The sequence below is a fragment of the Schistosoma haematobium genome, chromosome 1, assembly GCF_000699445.3.
Source record: "Schistosoma haematobium chromosome 1, whole genome shotgun sequence".
Lineage (NCBI taxonomy): Eukaryota > Metazoa > Platyhelminthes > Trematoda > Strigeidida > Schistosomatidae > Schistosoma > Schistosoma haematobium.
Window position 1 is genome coordinate 18117184 of NC_067196.1, and position 18267 is coordinate 18135450.

General features: G+C 34.3%; 1 protein-coding gene across 1 annotated transcript in view; it reads right to left on the bottom strand.

Annotated features, from left to right (window-relative positions):
* Positions 1-52: 52 nt before the first annotated feature.
* The window catches only part of ABP1_1 (actin binding protein), a 30311-nt gene continuing 12096 nt past the window's right edge, over positions 53-18267 (bottom strand). The window contains exons 4-7 of the mRNA XM_051212029.1: positions 15388-16661; positions 13164-13296; positions 6553-6717; positions 53-3724 (exon numbers count right to left, since the gene is read on the bottom strand). Of these exons, the coding sequence (XP_051073308.1) occupies positions 3656-3724; positions 6553-6717; positions 13164-13296; positions 15388-16661 (1641 nt within the window). The 3' untranslated portion in view covers positions 53-3655. The remainder of the gene's footprint in view (positions 3725-6552; positions 6718-13163; positions 13297-15387; positions 16662-18267) is intronic.

Here is an 18267-nt window from a genome sequence, read left to right on the forward strand (position 1 = left end):
AGCAGATATGAAAACGATGAATTACAACTGGACGGAGCTAGAAAGGATTGCCCAGGACAGGGTTGGATGGAGAATGCTGGTGAGCGGCCTATGCTCCTTCACGAGGAGTAACAGGCGTAAGTAAGTAAGTACACTCGATGCGTTATATATATGTATATCCAATAATGAAAAATGTTAATTTTATGTTTCTCTTGGTAATCACATGTAACACATTACCAACCACCTCAGTCGATGGATATTTAACCTAATCAACAAACTTTCTATCTTCTCTGCTGTACCTCAGCTTTGCTTATTGGGTGACCTCAACATACACCAGCAAAGCTCAGAAGGCATCTGTAGTCGAATATTAGTCTCTTACTAATGTTTTCTATCCCTGAAAGCTGTTTTTCATAGTCATAAAATAGAGAAAAAACAACTGCGCAGTGTACTCCTGGCTTCGCTTGCAGATAAACCTCTCACCTTAGCCACAAAGACGTAATTTGGCAAAACTCAAGAGAACTCTCTAATTTCAGCACCGAGATTCTTTCAAATATCAGCTCACCAGTGCTAATGAAGCTCCAATCATTAACGAATTGATCAACTTACTCAACTACTTCACTCAAAAATAATCAATGTAGGCAATGGTGTGGATCAGCGTGAAGCAGCATTTTAGATTAAGAGGAAGAGAAACACTTCAGACATGCTGGGATTGTTACTCAAGGCTACCAAAGGACTCCATGGTCAGTGTCTTCATTGAATATAACTATGTCATCTGCGTACTTTAAGTTCATAAGTGGACCTTTTGGTAAGTGATCAATCCCTGAAAGTTAGATGAAGAAAGTGTGATTTCTAGGGAGAAATGTATGAGATGAAAAAGAAGATAGTGAACAATTCTGACGAAGACTACTTGGAGTTGAGAATTCCGGCGACAAATCGTGTTTGAGTGGGAGGTTTCGATTTTTTGTGTATTTAGTAGGTAATTTATACTCCCAAACTCCAACATAATCTCTCGGATACCGGAGTTGAGTCCCACCTTAAGGCCAAGAAATACAGCTACATTCGGTCGTTGGTATGCTTATATTCTAAAATCTGACGGAGAATGAATAATGTAGTCAGTATGTTTGCGTGCAGATTCGAAGTCAGCCTGACTTAGTTTCGCTTTTCACAAGTTCTCTTAGGCGTTAAATGATGATAGAAGCTAATATTTGAAGAATGTACTCCTCTCCTATAAAGTGAGACGACCAGTGATCGAGGCCAACTCCCAAACTCTACCTATTATATCAATCAGATTCACTGTTAAGACTAGATCGTCATCGGTAAAGACCTCCGAAGTTAACCTACCAAGTTCTGCCGCTGTCCCTTGATCCAACTGACCGTAAGTGATTAGAATAACTACTTTGGAATTTGTGAAAAGTAGATTATCATTTACTAATGAAAATATCCAGTAAACTAAATTTAGTTAATTCGACAGTTATTAGATCAGCATCCGTTTTTAAACAAAAATAAAATTATGCTCTCTAATGTTATTGTAGTTTCGATTGGCTCTTTAATTATACTCTAAAGAGAACTGTCATCAGAAATTGGTTAGTTACAGATAAAAAAATATTTATTTAGAGAAGATTGAATCCAAATAGTGTCTAAATAATTAACAGATGAAATGATAGTTTATTGATTAGCAACAAACATTTACTACTGAATTAAATCACTTTTACAATAGTATAAAAAAAATTTTTTTTCTATACATGTAATTGTCAAATATAATTTAAATAGCTATAAGATTCGACTAGCTCTATCTCCTTATTTAATAAAGCATAGATTACCATAACATTAAGCAGAAAATTTACTGTCATCATTTTTCCTAACTAGTAATCTTCATTTATATCCAAATAAAAGAAAGGGATTCTTACTGTTTATTTGGATTAATAATAAATAAAAATCGAATAATAATAATAATCGAATAGTGAAACGTTGAACTTATAATGAAAACAAACCACTATTATTCAGTAGTACTATATCTAATTCTAATATAATATGGCTTATTATTTTAAAGAGATTCCTGAGTATTTTTATGTTACTAATTGACGACGAAATGTAAGATAATAAGACTACCTGATCAATACAGTCAGTATCCAGTGATATTTGTGAGTTTTTGTATTCTAAGTTTTTCAATTATACAGAATATAGCTTACCATTGTATAGTCTACCTCGAAGTTAGTCACTGATGAGAATGGGACTTTAATTCTGTGAAGTTTTCAAGACTATTATTATCATGAAATTACGTCACGGTGTTATATCCGGACGAGAATAAATGAGTGATAACCGTTAGGAATTATGTATGGACTAATATCATACAAATATTCTTATTGTATGACTATTAGGTAAATATAAGTTTAGGTGTTGTGGAGATTGTTAAGTTTTTGATTGAAATCATGAGTCAATTGAAGCTAGACCACCATGGAAAACCTGGAAGCAGTGGACGGCCGTTTCGTCCCAGTATGGGACTCCTCAGCAGTGCACATCCGCGATCCCGCACCCCGCGAGATTCGAACCCAGGACCTATCAGTCTCGCGCCAGGCGCTCAACCAACTAGACCACTGAGCCGGCATCCAATGGTGACTAGCTTCGTGAGAAAATTCTCGGAGTTCTGGTGAGAAGCCGTGACTAGTGGAGCTAATCCGTGTCGGTTAGAAACAGGTGTCTACCTCAGTACAATGGATTGGTTGATGTTAGACATTAACACCACCGGATGCTGGCTCACTGGTCTAGTTGGTTAAGCGCCTAGCACGAGACTGACAGGTCCTGGGTCCGAGTCTCGTGATGTGCAGGATAGTGGATGCACACTGCCGAGGAGTCCCATACTAGGACGAAACAGCCGTCCAGTGCTTCCAGGTTTTCCATGGTGATCTAGCTTCAATTGACTCATGATTTCAATCGAAAATATATTATATGTATATTCATATTCCTTTCATCACAAGTTTTTATTTGACCTATTGACTGTTATCATACGATTTACTATTCTTGAGATATTCCCAATTTATTAGTGGCAATCGCAGCCACTTTTGGCTTGATCTTGTACAAATATTTTCTATTTTATGGTGTAATGTGGTCTTATTTGTTTGGATATTAACTCAGTGTGTTTGAAATATATGATTCGTATCGCGGAGGCTGATATTGGCATTCTGGACTTAACAGATAGGGCTAGGCGGGAAAAGGGCCAATCGGAACTCTAAGCTGTCCGTACTGGTGTATACGTCATTAGTTTGGTCATATAAGTCAGTGTGTCTAAATTTGGAAATCGTATTTTGAGATATCGTATAGTTAAGGACATAACAGTAGGATTGTTGATGAGTAAGCAGTTCCAAACTATGACAAAAACGCTACTTATTTCTCTATGGATTTTATTCTCTATCTGACCTCCATATACAGCGTACACAAATTTTCACCAATCATCCACACATACCCATAATACTAAATACAAAAAATATTAAACTATAATGTATGGTCTAATGTTATGTATTGTATACTAAATAATTCATAGGAATATATCTGATAAGTATTGAATTTAGTTACTTAATTGTTATGTAATATATATTTACAAATGTTGCCAGTGAAACTGGTTTGTTTTTTTAGAATGACATTTATTTGAGATAAGATAATGCGCTAATCGTTTGAATTATTATAACATTGGAATTGGTTCCATTTGACATTCTTCTTTCATTTGTGGTCCTGTTATCCACTCATTCAACTAATTAAAATAGAAATGACAAATATGAAAAAGATTATTCAACAAAAATATCTATCATACATGTATTTTCAACAGAGTAATAACCATTTTACAGCATATTCATACGTACATATATATTTCAAAATCTGACTGGTTTCGTGACAGTTTGAATTGCTTTTTACATTGGCATTTTTAGTCAAATCTTACAATCAATTACTTTTAATTGAGATCATGAACCGATAGATGTTGGACCACCGTTGGAAACCTGGAAGCACTGAACGGCCGTTTCGTCCTATTGTGGGACTACACAGCAGTGTGCATCTACAATCCTGCTGGCGGGATTCGAATCCAGGGCCTTCGGTCTTGTGCGCGAACGCTTAACCTCTAGACCACTGAGCTGGCATCCAACAGTGTTAATGTTTAAGTTCAGCCAATCCACGAAATTCCACGACTATCTTCCATTGTACTGAGGTAGATACCTGTCTCTACCCGATACTGATTATCTCCATTGGTCACGGTTTCTCACTAGAATTCCGAGAATTCTCTCACGAAGCTAGTCACTAGTGAGCATATGGTAATCATCAATATAGGGTTGTGGAGATTATTAATTTTTTGATTGAGATGATAAATCTAACTGAAAATTAATTTATGAAGTAGATAAATTCAATGAATAGGAATCATCGCATTATATCAACTCATAATATTGTATCAAGATAAAAGTTTATTTGTTAAAATAATTCATAGCTCAAAAGTGGATTCTCAATATGAGTTCAATAGTAAATTTGTGAATAGTTTACCAATGTTTAGCTAATCAATAAAATGTATAACTATTATACATTGTCTTCATCTTATCTAAACTAGATCAATTTTAGTTAATCCAATGGAGTGAATACAATTCTTCCATAATTTATTGACAAGTTTTAGTTTAAATAAAGAATTATTCTAATCATTAGGTCACAGCGATAATTATTAGTGTAGATATAAAGCCTTCAGTAATAGGTTAATTCATAAATTGACTGTACTTGGGAATCGAAACTAGAATGCACGTTTTTTTCTATTCTTGACTCGTAGTATCCTTTAGGTCAATAAAATAGCCAAAGTCATCCATAAATATTAGTAACAATAAAAAATATCAGCCGTTAGGGCTACTTAAACAAATTATAGCAACTCAACAAGTTGGTGATCATACAAATCCCAATAGCTTAGTCTGTAACACTGACATTTGAAGTGGTGAGTACTGGGTCAAGTCTGACGTTGAGACTATATTGATAGATAACAAAGTTTATTATAAATAAAAACTAACTTTTTAGAATCATTCAAGTAAAAAATCGATCCTTCTTTATTAACTTGTCTGCGATTGGAAATCATTCAAATACTCTCTGCAGCTCATTCCTATACTAATTCAACAATTATACTGCTATACAGAAGGATAATGAGTTTTACAATCAAACAATCTACTTCACTGAACGTACGAAATACATAGAGACTGTCAAGAATAATCCTAATAAATAAAATCCTTTACTGCTGACAAAAGTTAAAGCAAACCTTTTAATCAGCAAATAAAACGAACAGTCGAATTCACAAGTCCATCTAAGCTAGACGACCACTGAAAATTTGGAAGCACTGGACGGTCGTTTCGTCATAGTCTGAGACTCCTCAGTAGTGCGCATCCACGATCATTCATCAAATGGAATCGAACCCAAAACATTTGATATGGGGTGAGAACGCTTCAACTCTGAACCGGCATCCAACGGTGCTAATGTCTAACTTCAGTCAATCCACAATCTTGCTCAACCCTTTATCAACACTGTTGGATGCCAAACCAGTGGTCTAGAGTTAAAGTGTTTGCACTCCAGGCCAAATATCCTGGGTTCTAGTCCCTATAGAGTGAGACCGTCGATGCGCACTGATGAGGAGTCCCATACTAGAACGAAGTACCCATTCAATGCTCCCAGATTTTTAATAGTTGTCTAGCTTTGGCTATTGAATTCAACTGTTAAAATACTGCAATCTCCGTAAATCCCCATAATGGTAATAAAAATAAATTGATAGGAGCTGATTCAACATGAACTGATCTTATTTTGAAAGGATCTAAACCAGGCATTCGGTAGTACTAACCGTCTTGCATGCCATGAAATCTTCCTCATTTCTATTCTATATGTGGGTTGGTAGGTGCGAAGTTGAGCAAAAAAAGTTGTCAAGTTCCACTTGATTTTAAATGGCTTTCTAAATGATGTTAGTTTGTCAGAAAATTTATTTATTTATTTGTTTAAACACATAAAAATTGATAGAAGGAGGAACCAAGTAGATAAGCGCCACACAAATCATTCGATTTGTGTGTGGGCTGTGATACTGCCCGGGTGCCCAGATCGAAACAGGTGGTTTTCTTAAGGGATCACACCCCGAGCCTTTGACCTAAAGGTCTAACCCACAAGGCAGTAGAGCATCGTGAGGAGATGCAGTCCCATGGTAGACGGTGACCAACGATTGGTTCATACGCCACTTGTTCCCTCATGATACTGGAGCCCATGTGCAACATTGATTTGGTTTGGAATCCGGTTAAAGCGCCGAACATTCGCTTTTCGTCCTCTCATTTTTGTAAACAACACCCCCGCCATGAGAAGGCAGTGATTAGGACTTCCCTGACAGAGGCTGTATACGCGTGGCCGTGTGAGAGCATTTGGAGACGGAGGGCGGGTTCATCCCACTCTCGGTCATACCAGGGCATTTGGGGTAAAGATAAGGAACATATTTTTACTCAATATCCTATCTATTGCTAATGTTGTCTGCATACAAAGTAAAAGAAACATAATTATTTCTAAAAATGGATTAATTAATCAACAACTTACCGATTCAGTATAAAATCGATTACAACCGAAAGCATCTGGACTATAAGTGAATAAATTGTGTGGCATTATAAATATGGATAATGGTCCACCACTAGTAGCTGTATTTGGTAGGTCTTCATGTCTTGGCAAATGATAATTACCAACAGTTAACCACAAAACAAGATCCTGTCAATACAAACATGATCAAATATGAAAAATCCATATTCGTTTAAAATGTGTGCCTAACTAAATATACTACTGAAATTGACGGTAAGTAAAATGAGTAGTGTGCTAAAACATTTTCATGTTATATAAACAGAATATCTGATACTTCCATCGCGATGATTTGCTACCCAAACTCATATATGAGTAAATTGAAGATTGATCATACAGTTTAAGCGAACAGTTTAAGAGTTTAACGCTAACTATAAAATGTTCTGGAAGTCAAACTTCATCCTATCCTCAGTATTGTTGGAATCATGGATAATTTGTCCCAGTATGTTGATTATTGAATCAACATTAACTTAAAAGATATATTGAAGGCCTACTTTCTAAATCACTCACTTCATAAAAGTGGAATTTAGTAAATGTCTGGTGACTGTCACTCACGTTATCTTCGAAAGAAATGAACAAGTTTTTTGAAAGCAATCTTACCTTCAAGAGTCACTAACAATTATTGTGTATATTTAGTATGAAAATTCAACAACCCTAACGGAGATTTAACTTTACTGCAGTTTTATCATTCTTATGTTCTCCACGAGTAAACAGTTCAATCTTATGAACTCCATCCGTAGCTCTTCTAGGGCTACTACCGGTCCAAAGCCTGGGTAAAGGAGAAGGGTTGAGTATAGGGTCGGCAATCCCATTCCATAGAAAACAACCTTGCTAAAAAAACGCTAATCAGAATAAGCAATTTATCCATGTAAACTCTGCCCTCCGAGTTGAAGGAAGAATTATTACACCCCATGATAAAAGCCGAGACCGATGCCTCTTCTAGTAAACAGAGCAAACATTTTTATAGGTACATGGAACATCTGGACAATGTGAAAGATAGGGAGGATCAGTTAAATAGTAACGAAAATGAAGAGATACAAATTGGCAGCACTCGCAGTCAGTGAAACCTATTGAACCAAAGCTGGAAAGCAAAGGTTAGGTATGGGAGAGATGTTGATGTACTCTGTTCACAAGGAGGAAAATGCTCCACACACTCAAGGAGTTGATCTAATGCTGTCCAAAGAATCACTAAATGCACTTATAGGCATGGAATGTCATGGATGGAGTATCATCAAAGCATCCTCCAAAACAAAAAAATGAGGGAATTAGAATGAATGTCATCCAATTTTATGCACGCACCAAGTAAAGCAATGAAGACGATAATGATCAATTTAATGAGAGGCTGCGATCGATCATAGAGAAGTAACCAGGAAAGGACCTGACAATCAAAATAAGAGATCTAGATGCCAAAGTCGGAATGGACAACATCGAGTATGAAGATATCACGGGACGACATGGACTGACTGGAAGAAAGGAGCGAAAATGAAGAGAGATTCGCAAATCTGTGTACATCCAACAAATTAGTTATAGGCGGTACAATATTTCCACACAAACGCATACTCAAAGTTATGTGGGTCTCACCGGGCTACACCACGGAGAACCAGATAGATTGTATTTGTATCAGTAAAAGGCTCATACGGACAATGGAGGACGTGAGAACCAGGAGAGTAGATGACATAGCTTCAGGTCACCACCTGGTAGATTCCAAGATGAAACTAAAGTGAAAGAAACACTGAAAAGCTGAGAAAACAGCAGTAAAAATGTCCAGTACAGCCCTCCTCCGAGATACTGACAAACTCAACGAATTCAAGATTACTCCAGACAACAGGTTCCATGCCTTACAAGATCTACTGAAAGAAGAAGGAACTACTATGGAGGACAGCTGGAAAGGGGTCAAAGAAGCACTAACGTCAACGTGTCAGGAGGTTCTAGGCCACAAGATGCATCATCATAAGGAATGAATCTCTATGGATCACTGGACAGGATTCAGGAAAGAAAGGTTAAACAGACAGCAACTAACAACAAACAAGCGATAGCAGATAAATTCAAGGCACAAGCTGAATATACACAAGCAAACAAGCAAGTGAAGAGGATCATTAGGGATGACAGGCAAAAATACATGTAAGAACTAGCGACGACAGTGGAAAAAGCTGCAAGAGAAGGAAATATGAAACAGCTATATGACACAACGAATAAACTAGCACGGAGATATAATAAACCAGAGAGACCGGTCAAGGACAAAGAAGGAACGACAATCACGGCGATTCAAGAACAGAGGAACAGATGGGTATCAGGAAAGGTATTCAGTAGTGTTGCTAAACCGGATGGAATATTCAGACCGGATTCCATAAGGATCGGTCGTGAACAGACGAAATCGTGGCACTACGGATCGTCGTTGAACGATCAGTTGAATGGAACTCGTCAATATACATCAACTTCCTTGATTATGAGAGAGCATTTGGCAGTGTGGATAGAACATTATGGAAACCTCTTCGACAGTATGGTGTGAGTAGCTGAGGAGATCGTAAATATCACCCAGAATCCGTGCGACGGACTACAGTGCAAAATGGTGCATGGAAGACAGCTAACAGACACTTCCCAAAAACGGACCGTTATCAGACAAGGCTGCTTACTCTTCTCCTTCCTCTTCCTTCTGGTGGCCGCCTAGATTATGAAGACCTCGACATATGAGGTGAAGCACAGAATAAAATCGGCAGCTCAGAATCAATTAGAAGCTTCAGACCTTGCTGATGAACCAGCCTTTCTATTTCATGAACACAAGCAAATGAAGGTCAAGACAACCAGTGTAGCAGCAGCCTCTGCACCAGTAGGCCTCAACATACACAAGGGTAAAAGCAAGATCCTCAAATACAACACAGATAGCACCAATTCAACCACACATGATGCATAAACTTTGGAAGGGTTGGAAAGTTTAACTTATCTGGGTAGCATCATCAATCAACAAGAAGGATCTGATGCAGACGTAAAGGCGAGGACTGGCAAAGCAAAAACAGCATTCCTACAGTTGAACAACATATGGAACTCAAAACAACTGTCAACCAATATCAAAGTGAGAATCTACAATACAAATGTCAAGACAGTTCTACTGTATGAAGCTGAAACTTGGAGAACTACTAAAGCTATCATAAAAAAGGTAAAAGCATTTTTTAACAATCGTCTACACAAAATGCAGAATTTCCGTTTGTCGGAACTCATCAGCGACAGCCTACTGTGGGTGAGAACAAACCAGCTTCCAGATGAGGAGAAAATCAAGAAAAGATGTTGGAAGTAGATGGACCACATATTATTGAAATCATCAGACTGCATAACGAGGAAAACACTGACTTGGAATCCTGAAGAGAAGAAAAGAGTAAGATCAAGGAATACATTGAGTCGGAATTAAGAGGCAGACATGAAAAAGATGAATAGCAACTGGAAAAAACTGGAAAGGATTATCCGGGACAGAGTTGAATGGAGAACCCTGGTGGTTGGTTCATGCTCCTCCATGAAGGATAACAGGGGTAAGTAATTAAGTAAGTATCATGCATTCTAACATCAGTGAGTCAAAAGTTCCCACTTTTCCCACCAAATTTCCGACTAGTTGTATCATTTAAGTAAAAATCAAACAACCTAAAAAGTATTTATCCAGAAATAAAAATTTGAATCACAAGAAATTATTTAAAAATATTATCTGTCCACTTTATCTGCTAGCCTTAAATACAGTTAAACTAATCTGATCTTTACCAACGTACACAATGAATGAGGGATATATATATATATATATATATATATATATATATATATATATATATATATATATATATATATATATATAGGAGAGTTTAGCTTATTCTGTTATCTCTCAAGAGTTAACTTATTTGTGTAATAAACTATAATTTTTAAGTTTCAATTTTTATCAGAAATTTTTATTACCACATATATTGATATTATTGACTACTGAAATTCATAGTCATAACAATTCACTAATCGCCTCTGTCTAATTCTCCTATTATTAACATGAATATTAAGTCTTAACTTTGAATGTAAAAAAAATTCGACGAGACTATAATTTACGGACGAAACAATCACGTATAAGATAACAAATCTCGAATTTTGGCGCGAAATTTGCTCATCTATTTGGATAAATGAAGTTTTGGCATTATAGCTTATGTTGGTTTGTGATAAAAACCCTAAATCTAATTCCTAAGCTTAATCGTCAACTGTAAATCGTCATTATAATTCTTCACACTGGTTTATAACCCTCATTTAGCGTCGCTCAAAGGTCGTCCGTAAATTATAGTCTCACCGTTTTTTTTAGAATACATCATATATATATACACAATATTTTGTATTTCACAATTCCTAATCAACTATTCAGATGATTGTTGATCAAGAGAGAATTTAGAAAAAATTGTACGAATACGCTGGAATTGAGGAAACTGTGTGTGAATACCATTTCAATGTTACTGATATCTGATTGAAAGATGAAAACAGTTGAGCTATGATTATACAAATATATCATTAAGCTAGAATTATAAATAGGGAATCAATGGTAAAATTTGAATCAACTTAATAGATGGAAAGCCTAACTTCTGATGACCTTCAGAGATATTTTGAATAAAGCTAAGAAAGCTATATTGTCAAAAAGGGAATTATTATGTAATTATAGGATGGATATACCTTAAAATTTCATAAAATAAGATTTATCTGACCTCAGTCTGTGTATTTATTGAACGGAATAAGTATATTAAAAAAAAGATGAAGGCGTTAAAAGATAGTTCATCTAACCAGAATTAATAACTACTTTTTCTTAGCCATTCGATCCATATAATTTTTGTTGTAACTTGAATCTATTAGAAATAGTTTACAATCACTACTACTTTTATTATAACATCCTCATTGTCTAGATAGTGTTTCAAATAATTGATCACACAACAACTTGATCATATAGACATTTTGTGTTTATTTACATATTTTCAGAAAGTGTAAAATCTCATTTTGGTTTGTCATTCAGTTAAAAGTAACTATTTCTACAGATAATGATAAACAAACATATGAAATAAAGATCTGTAGTATTGAATCCCCTGATAAAGAACTTGCGTTCCTCAGAATGACGTTAGTTAAAAATAGATATCCAATTCACTTTATACAGTATAACATGAAAGGCAGTTAGAGCGAAAAATTCGGTCACTCCGTTTCAATGAAATAACTTTACATGAATCTGGAATTTAAAGGTGACTAAACTTCTGATGTATTTAAAAGCAGATTAACGACAGCTATAAAAAGTTTGTTTTACATAGAAATGCTGTGACTAACGTTCGTTTTTAAAAACTTGTTTTCCGTATCCGTAAAAAATAAGTTCTATTGTTTGATCACCACTATGTACTGCTACCAGCTCATCTGCTGTTATGGAGCAAATTATATGAACCGTAGCCAGTGCCTGCTTGCAACTAGAATAAGGGAAGATGTCCCAAAGGATGAGAGGAACACGGTTAAGGTTTATATTCTTAAACATCTAATCGATTCAAATAATTCAACCGATCACCCCCTCTCTGCAATTATTTCTCATCTCCTCATGATTTTATTCATGAATGTTTCTGTTATCACCTCATTTAATTTTACCACCCTATTATCTTTGATTATTGTAACAAAAACATTTTAATCATCTTACTTCATTCACATTATAATCCGTTGTCAACCTATTAATTTTCGAGGCTTTCTATTTGGACATACACAATTTATTGTTGTTATTACTTACAGTACATAATCTAGTGTTATAACTTTTCTGTTACATCATTACATTTATTATCAGTATAGGGTTGTGAAGATTATCAACTTTTTGATTGAGATCATGAACCGATTGATGTTAGACCACCAGGTTTTCAGTGGTGGTCTAACATCAATCGGTTCATGATCTCAATCAAAAAATTACATGTCCTCACAGAATTATTACTTAAATTTCATATTACATATATATTTGACTGTACAGTTTGATACTAAATTCGTTGAAAAGAGATCCTTTCGCTGAACATGGTGTTTTTACATTTCGATAATATAACTTTACCATTTTTGATATTTCCATTCCTCTTATTATATCTTAAGTAATTCAGTTGATTTCATCGGAAACTAAGAGTGGCTAAACAATAACTTAATCTCATTTCATGAAGATATTTATTACTGATTTAAACAATATCGTTGAAGTTAGACTACATGGTTGTAGTCTATACCATAATTCTGAATAATAATGAAAAACGTTAAATGGTATGATGCAGAATCGATCAAAATAACTCGTAGACACTCAATTTAGCTTTATTATTGTCTCATGCATATATTTTTAAAACTGTAAATGTTCAGTTTTTTCGCAATATTGTTACTAAGTTATTTCGACTTATTTTCTATTCATCTTATCATTCTGTTATGTTATGACTCTACATTAGTTATAACTGTATGTAAATTTTATTGAATACATCTCTCTCTACTACACAAAGAATTTCTATAGGATAAACTTCAGTTTTGAAGTGCAAATGATACATTATCAATATATTTAATAAACTATTCATGTTATAGTTTAAACTAACTTCATTGAATATTGATTCATTATTTGAACTGAATTTTGTAAAATCAACAACTGGTGAACTTAAATCAACTCCATTGAATATTGATGATGCAAATGATTCATTATCATGTTGTTGAGTAACATAAAGTTGATGTCTAGGTATTTAAAAAAAATGTAGAAATTTGTTCCATTACAAATAAGCATGAATACTTTAGAATTCAAACTAATTTCACTAAAAGTATAATAAAATATGAGATCAAGTGACTTTAAAGGAATAGATTATACATGATTTACAATATTGAATGGCTTCAGATAGACAATGAATAAAAAGTATTTCTCTTTTGACAATTTTCTTTGTTCTAGTTTGAGATTCCACAGCAATATGTACACATGTTCCCAATAGAAAACGAATTCGGGAACTTGTGACCTTGTTACAAATTTGTTACTTTAATACATCTGAGTTAGGACTTAATGATCCAATTGTCTTGAAACAACATTTAAGAGTTCTGTGGTTGTTTAATCGAGTCCAGTCCATGATGTATAATATCGTTAAATTTAACAATCTTGACAAGTATCTTATCTTAATAATCAACAATAGTTAAACAAAGAATGTATCAACACATAGGAGCAATGTTAACTAATACAGAAGAACAATAAGAAAAGAACTGTGCAAAGACTTTTGCATTATGAATATGTACACGGATTTAAGATGAGATTTTAAATCATATTATCATGATATAGTTATGCAATGAAATCTATCTAGTATAATTAATCTTTTTCAAATAACTAGAAAATGGTTTTTAGTCATTTTGAATTTACACAAATAAAATAATTAAAATATAGAATTATAACTCTGTGATAACGGCCCGAATAGCTCAGTGACTGGAAGTATATGACATGCCGAAAACGATGTTACAGAGTAGAATAAGAAAATTGTCAGGATTGTTTGTTTGTTTCGGGGTTCCAGAGATCTTGCTAACTAACAATGGTACTCGGTTTATGTCATCTACTTTTAAACGGTTTTGCAGCGAAAATGGTATAACGCATCTACAGTGGAATAGCCAGGCAGAAAGATTCGCGAATACGATAAAAAGAGCTCTGATTAAAGGGGGAGGAGAGGATATTTCAAAACAAGTGGTCATTAAATGCTTAATGTCCTACAGAGTTACCCCTAATCTGGTAGTGCCAGAAGGAAAGTCACCAGCTAATTGTATGTTCGGAATGAGAATTCCAACTGCCTTTCACAGTATGTTTCCGCCCAGTTAGACAACTAAATGCACGAACAAGTATTGGACGATAACTTGCAGCTCCCAGGAGGGTGAAAGGGTGCTTGTGAAGTCGTATCAAGGTGATACGAAGTGGGAACCAGGGGTTATAGAAGGTCGGGTTGGAAATGTACTGTACTTAGATCGGAGAAATGTCGAGACATACATTAGACATATAAATCAAATTCAAAGGGATGGCAGAATATTGGTCACACAAAGCTGACTCCCGTTTCAAATGCCCGTGGAACCCAGTCAAAGAAACCCTAAGGAGAACGAATGTATAAGATATAAAAGATTATAGGGCAAAGTGGCACGAGCTTAAAGAGTGATAGATCTCAAGAGGAATGCGTTAACCAAGTTTCAAGTGGACTGGAGGAAAAAGCCTTACAGAGCAAACTTTAAAGAGGAGAGGTGTGAGGGCAGTACGGATGGCCCAGTGGTGACATCATTGAAGCTAGGTGACATCAGATCGAATCCGTTAGGGACCATCAATTCCCCCAAACTCAACCAACGTTTTTTATACCTAAGAACATGTTAAACTAACATATGTTAATAAATCTTTAAAAACATAGATGTTTATACGTTTTCTGGCACAATAAATCATCTAATTTGTGACAAAATAATCCGCATACGCGTCCTATAAATTTTTATGTTTACATGACGACTCAAAATTTGCCTCTTAATCAAGTTGGTTCTTGAGGTACTAGTGTTTTTTTTTTAATTAGTAAGTCGAAAGCTATGAATATCAGTTCCGAGTCAACGAAAACGTCTTGTCAATCCTTTTATACTACCTCCGATAAGTTAGAGTATTACATTACTTTTGGTAACAGTGAAGAATTATGCCCCTGACACAGTCAAAGAGTTATTCACCAACTGTTTACTTCAATTATGCAATAATAAACGTTTGTATGATTGTACTCAATTCCTTTGTTTCATTGTAAAATAATAATATTAATTTATCAATATAAAAAAAATAATCACCTGGACCAAGCAAATGATTTTGTATATTTATCACTGAAAATTGTTTTAACTTGACCCTTATTGATAATTGATAAACATTTATCATTTTTATAATATTGACTTGTTTTATTTAAATCATTGATATTTGAATTTGTTGAACAGATTAAATATTGTTTAGGAAATTCAAATTTTGTTGAAAATCTTGCTTCCATTTCAGTTTTAGGAATATCTATAGATAACCATAATAGTTCAGAATGATTTAATTGATTATTTGTTTGTTGTAAACTATCGGTATTCACTTGATTCTCTGTTAATGGTCCATGTATTTTGACTACTTTAATAAAATTCTCCTTATTCACAATATCTACATCAATTTTATAATGAAATAAATGATGATGTATAACCATATAGATTGGATTGATTAAAGCTGGAAAACCATATTTTGAATTATATTGATAAGGATTTAATTCTACATCAACATGTATGTAACCAGTTGGTGTTACTGAAAATTCAATAACACCAGATGAATAGAAAATTATATCGAATATATAATCATAATTGAATAATGTTGATATTGTACGTACAACTAATGAATAACTTGTTATACCAAGACCGAAATTTGTATATTTTGCTTCACCTTTTTCACCAAAATGATCACTAATATGAAATTCAAAATGTCGTCTAACTGGACCATTATGAGGATTAGTTTTCCATTCAAATAAACAAATACCATTTTTTATAAATTTAGGACCAGTTTCACCTGAATCAATCAATCTCACTGGTAAGTAGATAGCATCTTTTGGACAGTCCAAACCTGGACTTAGTTCTGAAGTCATACCGCCTATTCCAAACATTGATTCCAACGATGTCATTGCTTGCATAAATGGGGATTTACCCCAGTATGACGTTACTGTTTCCTCTAAACCAGCTTCAGATATCAAGCTAACATTTGCAAAGTATACATTAAACACTCTAAGTCCTGTATCTCTTCTAACAGTTACATGAAAATCCCATCTATCATATTGTATTCGACGTTTCCTTACGTGAATTAAATTGTCTTTACGATTAGTTGTTTGAGAATTACTTTCCATGAATCGATTGTTATGTGTTTTGGATTGTTGACTAGGACCCGGCTTTAATTGGTTATGATACATATCTACAAACTGATGTTTGATCACTTTAAGTTCACCAGAATGATATTTACTTAAAAGTTCTTCAATCGATGTGAACATCTGACCTTGAAACCAAATACTCAATAAATCCCACTCATCTGGGTCCAATGATGTTTGATCAATCTGTAAATAAAAGTATTTAAAGGGAAAGATATCCCTATGTTTATTATACAGATTACAGAATTTTATTATTCTAAATTATATACATATAATTGATATATGTACTTGAAACCATATTCCTACGAAGAATTGCTATTCAACAAACTGTATTCCAGGTCTTTCAGTTCAAAACGTTATTGACCCTCGAAGAATTTAATTAAAGGTCTTTAAAAAAAATTCAGTTTTCCGGCTATATATATACGAGCTACCGTCTAATTACAGTACAATTCTATCACTGAAGATTATATTCGTCTATTAACTGTATTCATCATAAGTTCAGAGAGGCGATAAACTAATTGTATCAATATGAACTAGAAGATTTGTTAAACATGGAATACTTTGGTTAGCATAAATAAATCAAAACTTCATGTCTGCAGCAAAAGTGTTGATATACTATTAGTAATCCATTTTGGAAATTGTTAGCTTTCCTTGAAATCATGAATGGATCTAGGCCAGACCACCACTGAAAAACTGGGAACTTTGAATGGTCGTCTTGTCTTGGTGTGAGACCCCTCAGCAGTGCGCACCTAAGGACTGAGGAATTAACGCTTTAAAAGGCGACTTGCTCGAAACTATTACTGAACTATACTATAACTTATTAAACTGAAGAATTAAAAGTTAAGATACATTGATCATCGGTTCTGTTTTTTTGGAAACATTTAACCATAATAACAAAGGTGTTATTTAATTACTGAAAACGACTGTATAGTATACGCAAATCAAATTGAAAGTGTGATCCGTTGAAGTATGATCACCGCTAGTAAAAACATAAGAAAAACATGACTGATATGTTTTTGGGAGACTTACGGACTCTCACTTTATATTCTGCTAGCTCGATTTTTTCCTTGTTCTTCAACAAGTTTACAGGGCACTGTTTAACCGTCAGATAAACACTAGTATCAATAAGAAAGGCGATTTCTAGTAAGTAAATATGATTCTATTTATATGTGTGAACTTGCAAAAGAATTTGACGAAAACAAACAGAATTATTTCTCAAAAAACGAAATATTCTTTCACATGGTTGGATCATCGAAAATCTGAAAGTTCTGTACAGTTGTTTTCTATTAGTTTTAAGCTACTCAATAAGTTTTATTTATATGCATATTAAATTTGAAGCCAGAAACTTCTGATTTAATGGTGATCAACTTACTTTTAGACCACTTATTCGGAATCCGGTGGCTAAAATTTCAAACTTCTCATAATATCGTCTATTACTCATATTGAAGTTAGTCAGCAATAAGAACACAATTTGTTTAGCTTTACTAGTTAACTTCCTTACTGCAAGTAATGAAGGTCCTGAGTTCATTTTTGTTTAGAATCGTACGTGCTTATTTCTAAACTCTGTTCAACCAAAATGAAATAAATTGATATTCTTATGTGTTTGATATTTCTTCAAATGATGACAAACTTAACTTGACAAATCCCGCCAACATTTTAAACGTTCATAATATAAGAAATGAGTCAACACTTTATTTCATGATTATTGTTAAATATGTTTATTTATTTATCCTACTGTAAGAATAGTTCATTGAATCTTCATGTGGTAATTGTGAATAGATGACTCCAATGA